We start from the raw sequence: 18100 nt of genomic DNA on the forward strand, positions 1-18100 counted from the left end.
TGAAGTGCTTGTTTCCCCCAGACACCACCTGTCCCTGATGACGCCTCCCCCAGCTTCAGGAGCAGCCAGCTGAGAGCACCCTGCTCCTCCCTGCACTGGCCCCTGACGTTCAAAAGCCTGAAAACCACGAGTGTCTGCACAAGCAACATCCATGGAGAACGGTGACGCTGGTGGCCCATTAGTTCACTCCTGAATGACATCACTTCCCCTGCACTCCTCATCAGCATGTATTACTGATTTACTGGAGATTCGCTTTGTTAACAGAACTTGCTGTAAAAGTGATCCTTTGGCAGGATCCGTTGGGTTAGGAACGCTCTCATGCATTCTGTGCATGTTTTGTGAAATCACAGCGGTCACTGGACAGTGAGGAGACACACAGCCCCATCTGAGCACCGCCGCTTCCTGCGGGAAACCCAGCAATGAGGCTGTGCCCAGACTTCAACTGGTCCTTCCAGCACAGTCACTCTCTTCATCTCAATTGTCACTTGAGTTTTGTAGAGGCATTTGTGATTGGAAATTAGGCCTTTAACTTAGGGCCACATCTCTGTGTAAGAGTCACTGGTACCGTGGTGGAATTCATAGCCACCCTGGCTTCCCCGAGTTCAGCCCCAGTAAAGCCATCCTTCCCTGGGAGGGGCTGGAGACACAGGCACCAGGCACAGGGGACAGAAGTGAGGAGGGTGCCCGACTCCCACTGTGGAGTCCATTGATAATGCCACTTCTGGCTGCAGGCAGGCTCCCTGGTGTCACCTCACAGCTGGGACAGCTCCACTGCCGAGCACACATAACTTGTTTGTGCAAAACTGGTTATTTTAATACAAGTAATACATTTTCTCTTCATGAAAATCAAGTGGTCCTAATTTTTACTTTTGTTTTCAGTGAACCCAAAAGAGGAAAGTTAGTCCTTGTGGCTGCGGAGGGCGAGGGCATAGGTCTGTGCTCAGACCAACCCCGATGTCTCAGAGGGGCCAGGACAAGGCTGTGCCCTTAACAGAGGCCCCAGGGGCGCACCTGACCACCCCCCCCCCCCCCGCTTCATTGGCTCCCCTGTAAACCAGGAAATAACATGACATGGCAGGCTCTGGGGCAGACAGACAGTGGGAGGGACACAAAGTGCCTGCTATGCAATCGGTAGGTCAGAGTCCTTCAGTGGACTCACAGGCACTAAGGGTCCCTCGTGGCTGCGTGATCACACAATCACCGGCACGCCTGCAGCGAGCGGTTCTCGTTAGCGTGGGGCCAGTCTCGCACTGCGGGACCTCCACCTCGCCTCTGGTGCCCCGGCCCAGCTGACGAAATACTGCAGCGAATGCTTCCATTCTCATAGGTTTCCACTTGCGTCCATTTGGCTTCAGAATTAGTTCCTTCCATTTTTATGTCATCAGGTTAACTGGTAGGTGTAACTTTCCTACTTTCTTGTATAAAGTACTCAAGGTTTTGTGTTTATTTAGGTTTTTTCCATAAAAGGGAGGGGTCCCCAGTTATGTTTCCCTCACCGAGGAAAGCTGTCCCACTGCACACACTTCACCGAGACCTAGCAGTGACTCTCCGTCTTAGTGTCAGACGTGGCCAAGGCGAGCAGTGAGCGGGTGAATGAGTCAAGAGAAGTGAGCGCACCCTGTCACGCTCTTCTAGGGGAAAGTGTCCCCCAAACTCATGTCAAGCTGGGACCCCAGAATGGGACCTTATTTGAAAATCAAGTCTTTGTGGGTGTAGGAAGGTAACATACTGGCTTAGGGTAGGCTCCAAATCCAATGACCGGTGTCCTTATAAGGCTATATGAAGACAGGGACACAGGGACAGGCCATTTGAAGATGGAGGCAGAGACTGGAGTGATGTGTCTATAAGAGAAGCCAGCAACCACAGGAGCCTGAGAGGTCTGGGAGCTCCTTCCTTAGTGTCTTCAGAGGGAGTGAAGTCCATGAGGCCCAGGGGAAACCTTGACTTAAGACTTCTGGCCTCTATGACAGTAATTTCTGAAAGCAGCCCCAGGAAACAGCACATTTCTCCCTGGACTGCCAGGTGTCTGCAGGAGCCGGTAAAAGGCTGCTATAAATCACTAATTTCTTTGGGATAAAAAAATGCATGCAACACCTTCTGCCATCAAACCAGGTGACTGGTGCAGACACACAGTCACAGCTGAGAGCCCCTTTCCTGTGTGTCCAGACCAGTGGACACCTGGAGTGGCCAGGCAGAGAAGGGGCTAAGGCATCCCACCTGGGCATCGGGGTGCCGTTCAGGACAGCACTGAACACAGGCCCTGTAATCCAGCAGGGACATCACACCCTCAGTGTGGCCTCACCCTCCCCTGGGCTCATGCTATGACCTCTGGGACTCTCATCACGGTCTGTCTACACACCCACAGGGAGGAGGGCAGGAAGCTACAGGACTGTGACCTGGGGGAGCAGCTCTTTGATGTGGGGGTAGATCAATGACCAAAGTCAGGCAAGGTGGCTGATGACACGATATGAGTGGCTCCCTGACCTCAGGGGCCCCCTCCTCCCTCCGCAAGGCTCCAGAGCCCTCTCCAGGCCCCAGGACTCCTGCTGTCCAAGCACGAAGTGGGAATAAGGGGGATGGTAAGGGACATTGATTTCCTAACAGCCTCAGTACTGGTGACGCTCAGCACAGGGAAGCCCGGGGCTCACCCCACCTGGACGGTGCCTTTGTGGACCCCGTGTGCCCTGTGCAGGGATGTTCAGCGTGGGGAGGCTGGGGTTCAACTTCACTGTGGAAACCCAACCATGGTCACCGGTAGCTGCTGCCTGGTCAGTTACTTTAGACACCATATCTGGACATACTGTTTCTACGAAGACAGCTAAGGCTGAAGGCTGGAATGGTGGACTGGGGACACCATGTGTGATCACAACAGTGGAAGCTGAACGTTTACCTGAAGGGAGAACAGCAGAGTTTTCTTTCATTTTTCTCAGCCACCTGGTGTGGTCACATGGAGTAAAGCCCATGTCCAGAAGCACCTGACAGGAGGGAACCCTGCTCCACTCCATACTTCTAAGTGACATTCAATTTCCAAAGTCCTTTCTGTGAAAGAACCACACTTGTGAACAGCCATCCTGGACAACAACACCCTTTATTCGCAGTAGGAACGCCCAACATACAGCATGACAACCCTCCCCATTTTACTCTAACATGGAAATGCTCACGTGCATAGCCTCCCAAGACCCAGGTGCACGGCCTGCTCTAGTGACGGTGCTGTCTGAACTGGAGGCCACAGTAACCGCAGGTCCCAGTTTTTGTTTCTTTGTCCTGAAAAAATTCAAGAGGGAAGATCTCATAGTTTCATATTCTACTTCAAATCTAACAGTTAGAGGTTAGACACTGAAGGTACATAAAAAACCTGAATGCACTGTCCACCTGGAACACCTGTAAAACCTAAATCACCACTGAGCTAAGAACCGCAAGGGTGCCCAAGACCCTAGGTCCAGCTCTGGCTCCTCCCTCAGCTTCAGGTCCTGCCCTGGAATGTGGGGTCATTGCAAAGGACCGCTGCGAGGACAAAAAGTGTCAGCATGGCGGCTGCCAGTTACCCTTGGCTCGATCCCTGCAGGAGAGCCAGAGTCTCATCCTGAGCACAGACTTCTACAGACCGAACAGTTGGGGTCCCCACAGGGCTGAGGGCCAAGCTCTCTCACACCACCAGCAGAAAGGGCGGCAGTGGGTCCAGCCAGTTCCCTTCCTTTCCTACACACCATATGCACACTCAAGCTTTAGCTTGTGGCTTCCATCTCAGCTCTAATGTCCCAAGTCCTCTTCCCTAGGTTCCAAGTTTCTATGTATCAACAGACATGGGCTCCAAACAATGGTTCAGCAAAAAAGACAGACTCCTCTGTGTCTGAGAGGAAGCTGGAAAGTCAGTGCTGGTAGCACTAAGTAGTATACTGCACAGCACGTCACAACTACATCTAAAGAGATGCACAGTACTCGGCCCCTGCCGTTTGGTTTCGGTTTTATAGTCTAGGTTAGGGGGAGAGTGTGTGGTCAAAGGAACACTGCAACGGCTCCCTTGAGAGCAGGGACAGGACAGATCGGAAAGGCGGACAGGTCACATTACCAAGTTTATGTAGACTCTGGGGTGGCCCAGAGCCCCTCCACCGCCGTCACACGCTACGATGCGACTCTCCACTTCACTCACGGGCTGTTCGGCTATTAAATCAATGGCAAAGTTCTCATTCACCTGGACAAGAAGAAAAACAACCTTGTATAGACAAGCACAGAACCTGATAATTTCACGAAATTAAAGTTTATGTAGAAATCTGCCTCGCAGACATTCATGTCCTGTCAACACAGGCAGAATTATAATCTGTACATTTTCATTTAAATATAATTCTAGATCTTCAAAATACAAATAATTAATTCATCCATGTATACACAACACTTTTACTTTTTCATGGCATATAATTTCAAATTTACAGAAATGTCGCAAGAATTACAATAGTGCACACAATTCTCATTTTGTCTTTACCTGGACTCAGATTGCTCACATTCTGCCCCATTTATCATCAGCTCTCCCCTCCCTCCCATCCCTTGCTCTACAAACACACACCCAGTGTCACAGCTCTGTCCACTGGGAAAGTGACAACCCAGTGGCAATGCGTCCACACGGTCTCTGCCACCATTTCATACTAAAGCAACCAGGGCTCTGAAAACAGCTGGTTCCAGGTCCGGGGCAGGAGATGTTACAGAGGAATTGGAGACATGTGTTTGTGACAGAAAGACTGGAAGCTAGCAAAGATGGCCACGGTTGTGTCAAAAGGGTAGCCTACTTGGGGACACTGCCAATCTGGAATAAACTGGATATGGGACATTTGAGGAACAATGGGATTATAACTGCAAAGAACTGAAAATGAATACCCTAAAAGCCATGATTCCATAATGATATTTTTAAATTACTTAATTTCCTTCCTTCCTTACTACAGGGAATCAACTCATTATTTTTAAAACTGGTAAATAATGGGAAAGAATCAAGCATTTCTCCTTCTCTCCTCAGGGTAACCAGAGGGGGGGGTGTGGGGGTGTGTGTGGCGGGGGGGGTTGTGTGTGTGTGTTTAATGTAAACCCTCAAGCTACGAATGAGAAGAGAACACCATGCTTTACAGTCTGTATGAGTTCATGACCTAAAGCACCCATGTCACCTGCCCCGTAGGGTTAGCAAAGACAAAGGGCCTGGGTCTGATCTGAGAAGCATTGCATCCAATCCAAGTATGCACACTCAAGAGGACCAGAGACGCCAAACAGCATGAAAGGACTGTGGTCAGTCAGAGCCAGCTGTGGACAAACTTTCCAGAAGAAACAACTGGGTCCTGTGACAGGTGAGTCCAAGGCAGAAAAAGGGGCCGAGAGACAGAGACAGAGACGGAGAGACAGACAGAGAGACAGAGACAGGAACCTAATGATTAGAGAAACTTGGACACATCACAACTGCAAAAAGGGACTGTGTAGTATGTGTGTGGGAAAGGGGGATACACGCACATGTCGCAAATGCAAAAGAGACTTTGTGTGTGGAGTAACGGGAACCCAACGGTCAGAGAAACTAGTCACAAGTGCAATGCATGGGACTTATTCAGATTCTGAGTCAAATAAGATATAAAATTTTTTAAAATACAACACAATTGAGATATTTTAGGCCATCTAGAGCACTGAATTGAAAGAACCTCTTAATTTCAGGTAAGATGATTCTGTCATGGTTAACATCTTATAGAGATGTGCACGGTCAGTTTCAGAGCCGATAACGCCACGCAGCCGGGGGAGCAGAGTGCCGGTGAACCCCACAGAAACGGGCATGGCTGCACGGGGAGGCTTCCTGTGGTAACTGCTGAAAGGGAGTGGCCAGGCACGTGCGAGGAAGGCGTCACCGAACTAGTCCCTCCGTGGCAGTTACAACAGCAATTCAGACATCCTGGCCAGGCAAATAATTTATCCGACCATGCCCTACTGCGGCAAACGGGACGCAGGGTGGGAGACACGTCTTCGTTGTGTCTGCCTCAATTTTCACTGTCTTTGGTGACCACAAAAGGCAAAGCACACAACACTGGAAAAACTGTAAAAGTAAAGCATCAGGGTCTGCGTGTGCAGGGAAAGAACCGAACCTGGAGCGTCACAGTCCCTAATGACCTCAGAGCCCCACTACTCATGCCGTGTTCACCAACCCCACGCCCGAGGGCTGAGGCTCCCTCACTCCAGGCACTGCACATCCCATAAAAAAATAAAAAAATAAAAAATAAAAATAAAAACCCAGCAGCACCTTCTCCAAGCTTTCTCCTTTCTGGAGCTACCTACAGTGATCACAGTTGACCTCTGTGTTCAACACTTGGCTCCCAAGGATCAATTTGCCTGATGGTGCCTCTTAAACCCAGCATCTTTTCCACATCTTCAGCCAACCCAGGGCGGATGACAACAGTAATACCGTATCTTGAAAGTCACCCTCTTCTAGAGGCCAGATGATCATTCAATTGGAACAGACAACACAGAGGACAAAGAGTAAGAGGGGAAACCCCATTGCTCCCCTTTCAGGTCTCCTAAAAGCCATCACAAGGTTAAGGAAGAGATGGCTTAATAAAGACAAGATGGACAGTATAAGGCCAAACATCAGATTAATAAACTTTGCCTGAGGTTACTCTGTGATTTATCTTGGGAAAAAATCTTAGCACTCGTTTATCATTACCGGTGAGAACTGCTGCACCAGGTCAGTCCTGGACGTCCAGGGCCACGTGGCTTCCAGCTGTGCGTGCCCAGAATCCTACCTATACTAGAGGCCTGCTGCTCTAGGGAAGACAAGGAAAGCAAAGCTAGGTGTAAATAAATCCTTACAAATAAGGCAGAGGGAGGGGAGCATCTAAGTTTAATAAAACTTGAAAATAAGAACACAATCAAACTCAGCTGACTTTTTCCAAAGCCAGCTGACTGTCCAGAGGACACACAATCCAGAGACAGAGCCCCTCACACCACTCACACACAAAGAAGGCCCCGTCTGCCACCAACACAGATGGCACCAAATACCCTCACCTGAACTCTGACACCCTGACCCCACACAATGTGGATGACATTTCGAAAAGGTTTATTTTTCAAAAGCTTTGTTGGTTACAGATTATGATTTTGAAAAGCTTTTCCTTAAAGTTCTATTTTCAGAAAAATAGCAGAAAGTTAGTGGGAAGTGTGTCGACATTAAAACAAATACAAGCGTGCAGTGCCACCGCCTCGTTGTTTCACAAGCTCCTTTAAACACAGTGCCTCCGCCAAGGTCTTCTGCTCCCCTTACACCACACCTTCCAGCGGGCTGCGTGCTGAGTGATAGCCCACTCACTGCCGCGGCAGACGAAGCCACGCGCCATACAAATGAAGCCTCAGGGTGTAAATAATACGGTGTCTACCTCAGTGACAAATGTGTCACAAAGGCCACACTAACAAACTCCCATCACGCAGTCCAAGAGACCAGCTGTCTCCTGTGGGAAGGGCAGCTGATGCCTGACGCCTGAGACTGACACGGGACTGCCCCTGTCATTCAGAACTGCAGCTCCAGGGCGACCCCGACCTCCCATGATTAACATTCTGGGACTCAGCTCAACTGCAGGAAAACAAAGGAGTCACTGCCCAGTCACAGCACACTACCGCGGCCCAGCTTCAGAGTCTGTTAAAATTCAGGGCTGCAGCAGCCGCCCTGCCCCAGGAAGGGAAACGGGAAGGAAAAAGGCATTATTAGACCTTATGAGAACAGTACAGAAAACATGTCACGGTATCCCATAGATGTCACATTAGCAGTAAATGTAGTGTTTTCCTAAGTAGACAGTGTATCACATACCCTAAATTGCCCAACTACTGTAAAAATTAGCCCTCCAGGTCACAAACATAAGAAAAAAAATATATGAACCTCTCTTAATATGTACTTCTTGATCAATTCATCTGAACCTAAAAATATTTAGGCTTAAATTATTCATTTGTCAGTAAGCTGTTGTTTTTTTTAAACTCATGCTTTGGCAAGTGACAGTTCCTATGGAGAGTTTACTCCCTTATAGCCAACTGAGATTAAATCCATTAAAAATGAAATATAAATTCTACAAAATAACATTAAAACTGGTAAAAAAAAAAAAAAAAAAAAGGAAATGATAACCCAGGTGAAGACTCAAGGTGAAAACTTTGACCTTAATTAATCACAATTTTCTACTGTAATTAATGGAAATTTACAAGTTTAAACTAAAAACCCCAGTTCAATTATTTGAAATATCAAGTGTTTTTAGCACTAAATATCAATAATTATATTTAGCTACACATACATATGTATACACACATAGGTAATTTTTAAGAGTAAAAACTGAAGTGTTCATCCAAATTAATCTTTAAACTAAGTTTGGAGAAAATGCTCAAAAGCAGGGATAAATATTTTCTGGGCAACAAAACTACTCTGTATGATACTGTAATGGTGGATACAAGACACCATACACTTGTCAAGACCCAGAGAATGCACAGCAAAGAGAAAACCTAATGAAAACTATGGACTTGATTTGATACTAATGTATTAATACTCAACCAATGTTTAAATCAATCACTTGTAAAAAATGTAGCACACTAATACCAGATATTAATGATAGGGGAATAGTATGAGGGACATAGGGAAATTGTACTTTCAGTGTAACTTTCCAGTATACCTAAAGTTTTCTAAAACAGTAATATCTGTTTGAAATGAAAATAATTTCAAAATACCACTCAATGCCAAATTTGTGTTGTACAACAGCCAGAGCAGAATGCCAACTCATCGTTTACAGATGTGCTGTGCACCTTCACAACTTGAGGATGTGCCCCTGGACACTCACGATCCAAACAGGAAAAGGCCCCAGAGACCCTGAGCCAGGATAGGGTTAAGGATCAACCAGTTCAGGAGAGCTGATGGAGAGAAAGGCTAACAGAGAGAGCTATAACACCACCAGCACTTTACTGCCTTCAATAGCTTTGTTTTTAAGTTGCTCCTGGTTGCCCTCTGCTATGGCAATCAGAAACCAGAGCCACAGGAGAATTTCTAGCAGAGAGGAGTCTGTGACAGACCCAGGTGCTCGCTAAAGCATCAGAAGAGCTGAGATAGGAAAATGGGGGCCAGGCTGCTAGATCCACCACAGGACCGATTTGCTCTGAACTGCTCCATCCAGTGCTCTGAACTCCGTCTCCACCACACTGCTCCTGCCTTCAAGACACCCACAAAGCAGGAATGGAAATAGAAAACCAGACTTTGGGAATGTAACCAAGATCAAAGGGAAGGGGACACACAATTTAAGGACAGCTGAAGCTTACCAAGAAGAATCAACAGGCTAACCGAGGAGGAGTGGCTCAAACTGACTATGTTTGACTTACTTTAGCCTGAGGTTCTCAGAAGTAAAATGCACAGAAATAAAGCAAAAGACCACTCTCACTCATATGTAAACCACAATTACACTTAGGGGAGATGTTGTTATATATTGTGGGGGCGGAAACCAAAACAGAAATAGACACATTAAACTTTTAGGGAAAAAATGCAGACCTCCAAACCTAGGGTGCTCACAAATTGGGAAAAGTTGTTTAAATCTTACATACTAATTTTTATTTCTTGTTGGTTATTTAAAGGTTTTATGAGAGCTTATTTCTCTTTCACTTACCTCTTTCTGACGACCTACAAACCGAATTTTCCTGTAGTCTTTATCATCATAAACCTGAAAAGAAAAAGACCATATGTGACTTTTACAGCCTCATTCTCAAAGAGGTGACTTAGTATCAATTGCAAACATTACAGAAAAGGGTTTTTCTTAATGTTTACGCCATCCTGGATCAAACACATGATGGGCCAAGTGTGGCTGTGCAATCAGAGGCATTTCTCAGCCAGACCCCTAAGATGAAAATGGGCAATAGTCTGAACTGGAAGGCTGCAAGGTGGGGTGGGAGTGCAGACAAGGCATAGTAAGGCAGGAGATGCAGCCCGCCCCCCCCCCCCCCCCCCCCCCGCTTCTTTACATATGGCCCATGGCTTATGTCCCCTCTAAATCTACTGGGTGACACTTTAATAATATACGTACTTACTTTATCATCTTTGGCTTACGACTGCACCCTAAGACTGTCTTTGTGTTTTAGAATACAGCAGACTCTCATGTTATTTAAGCGTACAGTTTAATATCACACAACCATTACAAGATTCGAGCAACAGAATTGGTCGCTCTGAGTACAATAGGAAGCCACCCCACAGCTACCTTCTGGGTAACAACTTAATTTTAGAGTTCGGAGACATTGGATGAGACCACAGAATCTGTAAACACGCCGCTAAGACCAGCACCGCGGCAGCGGTTTTAATCCACCTAGGTTACTGCGTGAGACAAAAGTAGAGTTCGACCGTGCCTGTGTCGTACGAGGGACCAGCACGGTACTCAGCCGCCGGTTCTCCACGGTCCCTGCCCACGAACCAAGAACGGGAGGACACCGGGAAGACCCGGGACACCGGAGACAGGGGAAAAATCGGGAGCCTGACGTGGGCCCCGCCCACTCCGCACCGCACCGGTTACCTGGCCGGTGTGCGTGACTTTCTCCCCAGCCGGCGAAATGTGCACCCCGAAACATCTAGCGCCCCGGGGCAGACTAAGCGCCGCCGCGCCTCTCCGGCCCAGAAGCCGACAGAAGGTCAATGTTGCCGCCATCTTGCGGATTGACCCGTGACCCAGCGCGTCGACGCGCCAGCGCCGACGCTTGCGCAAAGCCTCGCAGGGCCCGCGAGGCCGGGACTCAGCGAGCCCTAGGAAGATGCGCACGCGCGTTTTGGTCGGGCACGAGCGCCCCGGCAGGAGCTGCCGCGCGTCAGGCCTGAGCAGGGATAAGACAGGCAACTTTGCGCAGAACCAAAGCGGTTATTCGTACTAGGGGAAGGACTGAGGTGGGTAGAAAGTAGAGATGCATTGTTTGCATTCGATGGCAATCGATATTCAAGGGGGATACACACTATATGTTTTTATTGGTGAAGGATCCCTGCCTAGAGAAGAAATTGGAAGTGCATTCCCGTTGCGCGGTGCCCATTTCTTTGTTGCCGCGGGGACAACCTGCTTGGGGATTTCTGCAGCACAGCCCCAGTGATGCTACCAGTAAAGCCTAACCGTTGTCGCCCCACTCTCGCCCGCCCCCTAAGTGATCAGTCCCGGACTGGCCCACTCCAGAGAGCACCTGGGCAGGACCCTGGCTGGCGTACTGGCGCTCCCCTTTTCGGCTCTTTTGCATAGAGGAAGTTTTTACTCTAAACTTCCTTTGCACAGACACAGCGGGATGGGCGAAAATAGAAGGAAGGGGGACAGACTTAGTTCGGGGTTGAGTCGCTCACCCCCCACCCCTCAGTATCTGAGTACACCCACAGCTGGGACTCCACTCCGGGTACGTGGAGGAGACCCCGGCAAGGTGATGGGAAGCGTGATGCCCTAAAAAAAAAACTCTCGGAAAGGAAGGGTACTTACGGACAGGTGCTCAGAGGCAGAGCCGAAGCTCCCCTGGACAGGTGCACCACGTCTGCAGGTCGCCTTCGCGTGCCCTGAAAGTAAACATATGGATTCGCGGACACGCCCCCTGAAAGGCACGTTCGTCGTCGTTCGCGTAACCTGGGTGGTGGGTACATGGGTGTTCACCATAAAAGTCAACTTTTTATTTGTTTTAAATGTTTCATAATAAAACATTGGAGGAAAAGAAAGATATTTAATTGCAACCATTTAGAACCACTGTTTCCACTCGTTTCCCTTGGACTCGCCAGTTTTCCTAGGATGTTCACTTAATACAATCATATCGTTTTTCCATGTTTTATTTTGACATTAGTATTGTCGGTTTTTCAAGTCTGCTTGGTTGTAACTTTTTCATTCTAGGTACATATTTTCGTTCCCATTTCTGTATTCACCTACCCACCATCACCACCACCAGTCTTAGGCGACAGGTTGCGGGGGAAATCCTGCTAGGTTGAGGCCTGGGACTGGAAGGCGGGCGAGGAAAAAACCCGACTCCTTCCAACGCAGGGCTCAGGAGCTCGATCTCGGCGCCCCGCGCTGCAGGTGCCGAACACGTAACCGCGCCGCCCTTTTTCTTTCGGGAGGAGACTCCGGGCGGTGGCGTCTCCACCTCATTGCGCAGGCGCGGGCGTGGGGCGAGGAACGCTGCTGGCACCGCCAGGGCCCGTTCTCCCCAGGTCAGAGGTCCTTGCGGGTCTAGAGCAGTTCGGGGCTAGGGAGGCGGCGGGATGCCGGGGTTCGGATCTCTTATGCTGCCGCCTGCCGGGTCGAGGTTGCGGACGGGCTCGGCCCGGAGACGCCGTCTTCGCGGCCTCAGTTTTCCCCTGTTGGTGGCGGTCAGAGGGCGCGGGTGAGGGAGGGGGCCGAATCCATTCCTTGGGCGCCCAGACTTCAAGGGCGGTGTGCGGACCCCGAGCGACACGCGCCGGTGTTGGGGCCGAGTCCTGTGGCGCCACTTAGTGCGCCTCCTCCGGGAAGCCCCGCGCAGTCCGCATCTGGGAAGCGGCTCCGCCGGAGTTCCCGTGTAGTCCGCCGGTAGGGCACCGGCCCGGGAGCGGGGTGCTTCATGCCCCGGAAACCAGCTGTGCCCTTACTAAACCTGAGCGGGGGACGGAGTTCACAGAAAAGCGGTTACCTCGATTGTATGAGGATGTGTACCCATCCTACACGTGGGCGCTCGCCTCGCTGAAACTGGTGGGGCATGGACAGGGGCCTTGTTTAGCCCCTAGCGGCCCGGCCCTGAGCCCCTGGGTGGGGTTGGGCTGCATTGCCGCTTTGTCCTGACCTAGAAGGGCAAGTCACTAACTCCTCCAGCTGGTTTAATTATTTGGGGGGGGGGGGGGGGGCCGTGGCCTACGCCTAAGGTCCCGTCAGCGACGCCTGGGCTCCCAGCAAAGAGCGGTACTGCCAAGGGCTCCACAGTGCCCCTGTCCCGGCAGAGCTGTCAGGGTTTGTGCTGTACTGGGGAGTGGTAGCGCCCCTTACCCCTCTGCTCCTATGCCTACGCCACAGTGAAGTAGGGAAAACAAAGTTGTACAAGTAGGAAGCATGGAAGACGCTGTAACAACCTTTTTTTTTTTTCTTGCATGGATTCAGCCACGACATGGCAACTGTTTTTATAAGGAAAATGGTGGCTTCTGCTGTGAACCCCCTCCTACATCTGAGTCGTTGCACGACGACACCCCGTCCACTCTCCACACTGCTGCTGGGTCCCCTGGGTGTTGGAGCTCCAGCAGGTGCGAAGCCCGGTGAAGTGGTGGCCTCACTTCTCTCCTGCCGCCCCCTGCCCTGCCTGCAGCCTGCTCTGGGGTTCAAGACCAAGGGCGTAATCAAGAAGCGTTGCCGGGACTGTTACCGGGTGAAGAGACGTGGGCGGTGGTTCATCTACTGCAAAACGAACCCAAAGCACAAGCAGAGACAGATGTAGTTCCTTTGGCTGTGAAAATAACATGCAAGATTGTACCATTTCCTTGGTGTTAACTTATCAAAGGAAAATAAATTGTAAACATTCTGGTTTCTAAGATTGTTCACGTGCCGATTTTGTTGACTCCCACTTTCCAGGCATCTCACTCTATCCAGATCTAGTCCAACCAGAGCTGCCAGCTGGGAAGCTGGCAGGAGGACAGAAGACGGGGTCGAGGGAAAACGGGTTTACCCCCCAATATCAGAATGCAAATCCTTTAGGGAGAACTAGATTCGATCTCAGGCTGGCCTGTGGAGTGGCTCATGGCCCTGTGTCTGCATTCAGCCATGCTGCTGCTTTGCTGGGGTTCGAGCTCCTTTCAGCACTCCTGTCTTCAGGATGAGGATGTAAGACCTTGATAGCAGGCCTTAAGTCAAGGACAATTTAATTGTTTATATATGAAAGTATTTTGGATATCAAATATGTTTATCACCCTTGGCCTGCAACATGAGTGTGCATGTGTTCGTGTGTGTGTATGTGATGTGTGCATAAATGTGCACCCACTGTGTGAGCAAGAGGCCCCTCCTGTGGTGTGAAGGCAGGAGAGCTCAGAGGTGGTTACAGCAGCCTGGGTGGGTGCTGACTGATCCAAGAGCGACCAAGGGGGAAGCAGAGGGCCACGTGCCCTGGGTGGGGTCTTGGCTCTGCTCCCTCCTTGGCTCTGCTCCCTCCTTGGCTCTGCTCCCTCCTTGGCTCTGCTCTGTTGGGCCTTGGACTAGAAGCTTCTGTTGAAGCCTCAAGTTTAAAAAAGGGTCTGATACTACTCTCCCCTCCCTGCAGTGTTTTGAAAACCTATTCTCCACTCACACTTTTGCCCTTAGAGTCTGCCACAGAGCCTGGTATACAGTAGGCACTCAGCAAGTGAATGTAGACTGGAATGATCATGCCTCCTTGTAAGCAGGAAGTCCCTTATCCTCTCTGCCTATTTAGAACTGGCTCATCCTGCAAGGCCAAGCCCACATCTCTGATCTGAAGAGGTGGTTGAAGTCCCGTCCAACAGACCCAAACGCCTCCAGCACTGGAGTGTGGATTGTGAAGTCAGCTGCTGGATTTGTCTAGGTCTCTAGCTATTTCATGTATGTGTGCACACACATGTACACATGTGTATGCATATGTATACCACATACCTTCTTTTGATTATTTTCTCCTTGACAGGTGAGAGGTTTACTTGTCAGCATCTGGCTCTGCGGGACACAGTGCTGGTGACATATGTCCACATGAGTGAATCTATAGAGATATTGAGGGACAGGCAGTCCCAGGTGTAGTGAAACAATGAGGCCTATGTCCACATGAACCTGTGGTTGCTACTAACAACCTAGAGTTCTAACAGGGCATTGATGAGTTTCTAAATAGCCGCTTTCTCCTGAGATTACTAATCTCTGTTTGATCTAATGTCATAGCTTGTGTGCCAACCAAGCCCTCTTACAACTCATCTTTCCCAGTACCCAAAGGACCAGCATAACAAAAAAATTTGTTTAGGTCAGGAAGCAGCCAATTACGTTCTATAGGCCAGATCCAGTCTGCCACCCATTTTTTAAAATAAAGTTTTATTGGAAAACAGCCATCTTATTCATTAATGTATTGTTTGTGCCTCCACAGGAGGCAGGTGTGAGTAGTTGCAACGAAGACCATATAGCCTGAGAAATCTAAAGTATTTAGTAGCTGGGTACAAATTTAAGATGGAAAATTAGGAAGAAATTAACTGATCTTATTAATTGTATTTCACGTATACTTCTTTACTAGAGACCAAGATCATTTAGGAAAGAAAAAAAAAGTGTATTATTTACCTGTGGCTACTGCAACAAATTAACAGACTTGGTCTTAAAGCAACAGAAATGTATTCTCCTACTTAATCCAGGATGATCTCATCTCAAGATCCTTAACAACATCTGCAAAGACCCTACTTCCAAACAAGGTCACGTTCTGAGACATAAATTTGGCGGGCGATGCTAGTCAATCCACTACAAGTGGTATAGAATATTTTTTAAAAATAACTAATTTAAATTATTGCTAATAACGTATTCACATTCTTCAAAATGCAGTGGAAATCCTCCCAACCCCCTGACCCAATTTCTCTCCCCAGAAGCAAGATTGACCATCAGCTCCTAAAATACCCATTCAGTCATATTCTGTGACTCTTCAGACAAATCTCCGACTCCATTCCTGTCCCCACTCGTACAACTATCCTGAACCTGGGACACATCTAGGCGGGGTCTTGTGCCAGCAACCACAGAGCATCCTCTTTTTTCTCCAGGTCACTCTGCCCTGATTTCTTCAACAAGTTGGTATAAGAGATTGTAAGCATCATTTTTTACTTCTGCATCTATACCATTTTTTTTAATATTCTCTTTCTTTTTTTTTTTGGTTTATACAACATTTTCTTCTATTTTGTACTTAGTGGCTGAGATTCCCAATTAGGGACCAGTTATTTTTTTCTCCACATTCCTACTTGTCATTTTTCTGTTTAAAAAGCATGGAAAAAAATGAGAAATTTACAGAACAAAGAGAGCTGTTTTGCATTGCATGAGAAATTGACTTTAGCTGCATCGATATTCAGAACAAAGCTGTCAGGAAGCTAGCCCTTATGAGCCTCAGGGGTCCAGCCATGCAGCTCCCACGTGTGGGGTGCAAACAGATTTCCTCCTCTGGTCGCACCATTAAAGATTCATTGTCTTTTCTGCAGAATGTGATGCGTGTTTTTCCTTACATAGTGATGCCATTATACTAAACTTAACATGAATTACTGGGCAGAAATTCTAGCACTTTATTCTCTGAAGGAGGCTTTCTCCTAAGATTTCTGTCTAAAGTTTTAATTGCTCTTTCAGTGTTAATAACATGTAGTCATCTATTCTAAAATGAAGCCATAGGTTTTCATTTAAAACTTCTATCAATTTAATTACCTAACACATTGTTTTATCTAGGGTAAAAGAGCCTTCTCTAGTAAGTCAGTCACATTCTGTGATTCTTCATTTATTTATCCATTTGCCACAATAGTTATTAAGCTTCTCTGCTGTATCATGTTCTGTGCTGAACACATGGTAGGTATATGGATTCATGCATGAAGATAGTCCTGTCTGATCACCTGATGACATGCCTCATATTGTGTCCACTACATGAGATGGGGCTGAAAATACCAGTGGTTAAAACAAAATATGCAGTGTTTTGCCTTACATCAAGCTAGCACTTTAGCAGGCACTCTTGGTGTTTGGGTTTCCCAGTCTCTGTCCTCTCTGTCACTGGCAATTCTTGGTGCTTGGTTTCCAGTCTCATGGCACAAAATAGTGGCTGGAGCCCCAGCTATTACATCCAACATTCCAGGCAGTCAAACAAAAAAGGGCTAGAGGACAAATCAAATACCAGATGCGCCTTGTCCCTCTCATCCTTTTGAATACCTCTCCCTGGTTCACCCAGGGTTTCACTTTCTTGCCAGAGGCTACCCCTAGCTGTGAAGGAAGTAGGAGCAACACTATGTGCAGGACTGGATAGTACTCTGCGCCTCTTGTGGAAGGAAAGAAAGGAAACTGATGACCAACCTGTAGTGGCTCACAACCCTCTCGTCTGCATCTGGAACCTTCCATGCTTCCCAAGTGATAAAAGACAAAGGGACCAGTGGGCAAACGGTCAAAGGCTGTGGATGTAAGAACAGTGAGACTACACAATCTCCAGCACTGGCTGAGCAGGACTATCGACCTGGTGGCCTGCTCAGGTGAGTGCAGTCAAGTACGTGCCCTCACTGTTCTTGCATCCACCCTCCTCACAGGGCTGCTGCTGGATCACCCTTCATTCCATAAACTTTCATCCCTTCTCCAAGAACTTCTAGTAATTTTGTGTGATGTTCCAATACTTTGTATTGGAAGAGTTTCCTGTGGCTTCTCAGTTCTCAGTATCTTCAGACTTTGATGTGGATCCTTGTAAATATTATCTTGAAGTACAGAGTTTGCTGTTTGCCTCAGCATTTAATGTGCTTATGGGCTGAGTTCAGGGGCATTACTCTGGCTCCTCTAAAGTAGACTTGCGTGGTTGAGCTCTGGCTCAGCTCTGCTGATAAATCAGCCCCATTTTCACTGCCAGATGCTGACGGCACTGTCGCCATCTGGAGGTACTGCTATATAGGAGGGTAAGAAGGGTGTCTGGACATTATTTAATTTCTCCCAGGCCTCAGCCCCAGGAAATATCTGGCCTTTTTTTAAAAAATATTTCTGAAGTTCCAGATTTGCACACCTCCGTAGCACAGGGACCAGGGTCTCTGGAGGAAGCCTGAATCAATCAATCTCTAGATCGATTGCTCTATCTCTCTGTATACCTACCTACCTACCTACCTATCTCCCTTTCCCTCCTTTTCTCTCCCCTAGCAATGCATGAACTTAGTCTCAGTGGTTCTTCTCTACCTAGGTATGTAACACATTTCCCGGCCATGGGTCATCTGACTTCCTCTATTCTCTGAAAGGTCACTTCCTCAGACCGCAGAGGGGTGAGCTCACGTGTACGCTGGGGATAGTAATGGCCACCCATGGAGGGTTTGGGACGATTCAAGGAGACCCCATACCCTCAGCCCTTCCTTCACCCAGAGCAGGACTGGATCCCACCTGGCTGCATTAGTGGCAGAGGAGAACTGCTGAGAAGGGCGTGTGGAAGG

At 48.4% G+C, this 18100-nt stretch overlaps 2 protein-coding genes across 3 annotated transcripts; one reads left to right on the forward strand and one right to left on the reverse strand.

Annotated features, from left to right (window-relative positions):
* Window positions 1-3075: 3075 nt before the first annotated feature.
* On the reverse strand, window positions 3076-10707 carry NDUFS6 (NADH:ubiquinone oxidoreductase subunit S6). The gene is made up of 4 exons (XM_054578216.1): window positions 10530-10707; window positions 9636-9689; window positions 4070-4192; window positions 3076-3264 (listed from the first exon to the last, which is right to left on the reverse strand). Exons 1-4 carry the CDS (start codon window positions 10659-10661, stop codon window positions 3199-3201), a joined length of 375 nt encoding a protein of 124 aa, XP_054434191.1. The 5' UTR covers window positions 10662-10707; the 3' UTR covers window positions 3076-3198.
* Window positions 10708-10759: 52 nt separating this feature from the next.
* On the forward strand, window positions 10760-13522 carry MRPL36 (mitochondrial ribosomal protein L36). 2 transcript variants are annotated; one of them, XM_054578218.1, is made up of 2 exons: window positions 10760-10894; window positions 13098-13522. In XM_054578218.1, the coding sequence occupies exon 2, from the start codon at window positions 13105-13107 to the stop codon at window positions 13426-13428; it is 324 nt and encodes a 107-aa protein (XP_054434193.1). In that variant the 5' UTR covers window positions 10760-10894; window positions 13098-13104; the 3' UTR covers window positions 13429-13522. The 2 variants fall into 2 exon arrangements, with proteins under 2 accessions (XP_054434193.1, XP_054434192.1); XM_054578217.1 differs by lacking the exon at window positions 10760-10894 and adding an exon at window positions 12082-12178.
* Window positions 13523-18100: the final 4578 nt, after the last annotated feature.

This window comes from Pteronotus mesoamericanus, unplaced genomic scaffold (genome assembly GCF_021234165.1).
Source record: "Pteronotus mesoamericanus isolate MK-2021 breed Mesoamerican mustached bat unplaced genomic scaffold, CSHL_Meso_final contig_50, whole genome shotgun sequence".
In the NCBI taxonomy this organism is placed as follows: Eukaryota; Metazoa; Chordata; class Mammalia; order Chiroptera; family Mormoopidae; genus Pteronotus; species Pteronotus mesoamericanus.

What these genes read in the sequence shown, in the direction of transcription:
- MRPL36 (XM_054578218.1), top strand. Translation starts at nt 13,105, where the DNA reads ATGGCAACTGTTTTTATAAGGAAAATGGTGGCTTCTGCTGTGAACCCC.
- NDUFS6 (XM_054578216.1), bottom strand. Translation starts at nt 10,661, where the DNA reads ATGGCGGCAACATTGACCTTCTGTCGGCTTCTGGGCCGGAGAGGCGCG. An exon ending in TTGTAGGTCGTCAGAAAGAG is followed by an intron (nt 4,193 to 9,635) that starts GTAAGTGAAAGA and finishes CTTCTTGTCCAG; the next exon opens with GTGAATGAGAACTTTGCCAT. An exon ending in CCAGAGTCTACATAAACTTG is followed by an intron (nt 3,265 to 4,069) that starts GTAATGTGACCT and finishes GAATTTTTTCAG; the next exon opens with GACAAAGAAACAAAAACTGG.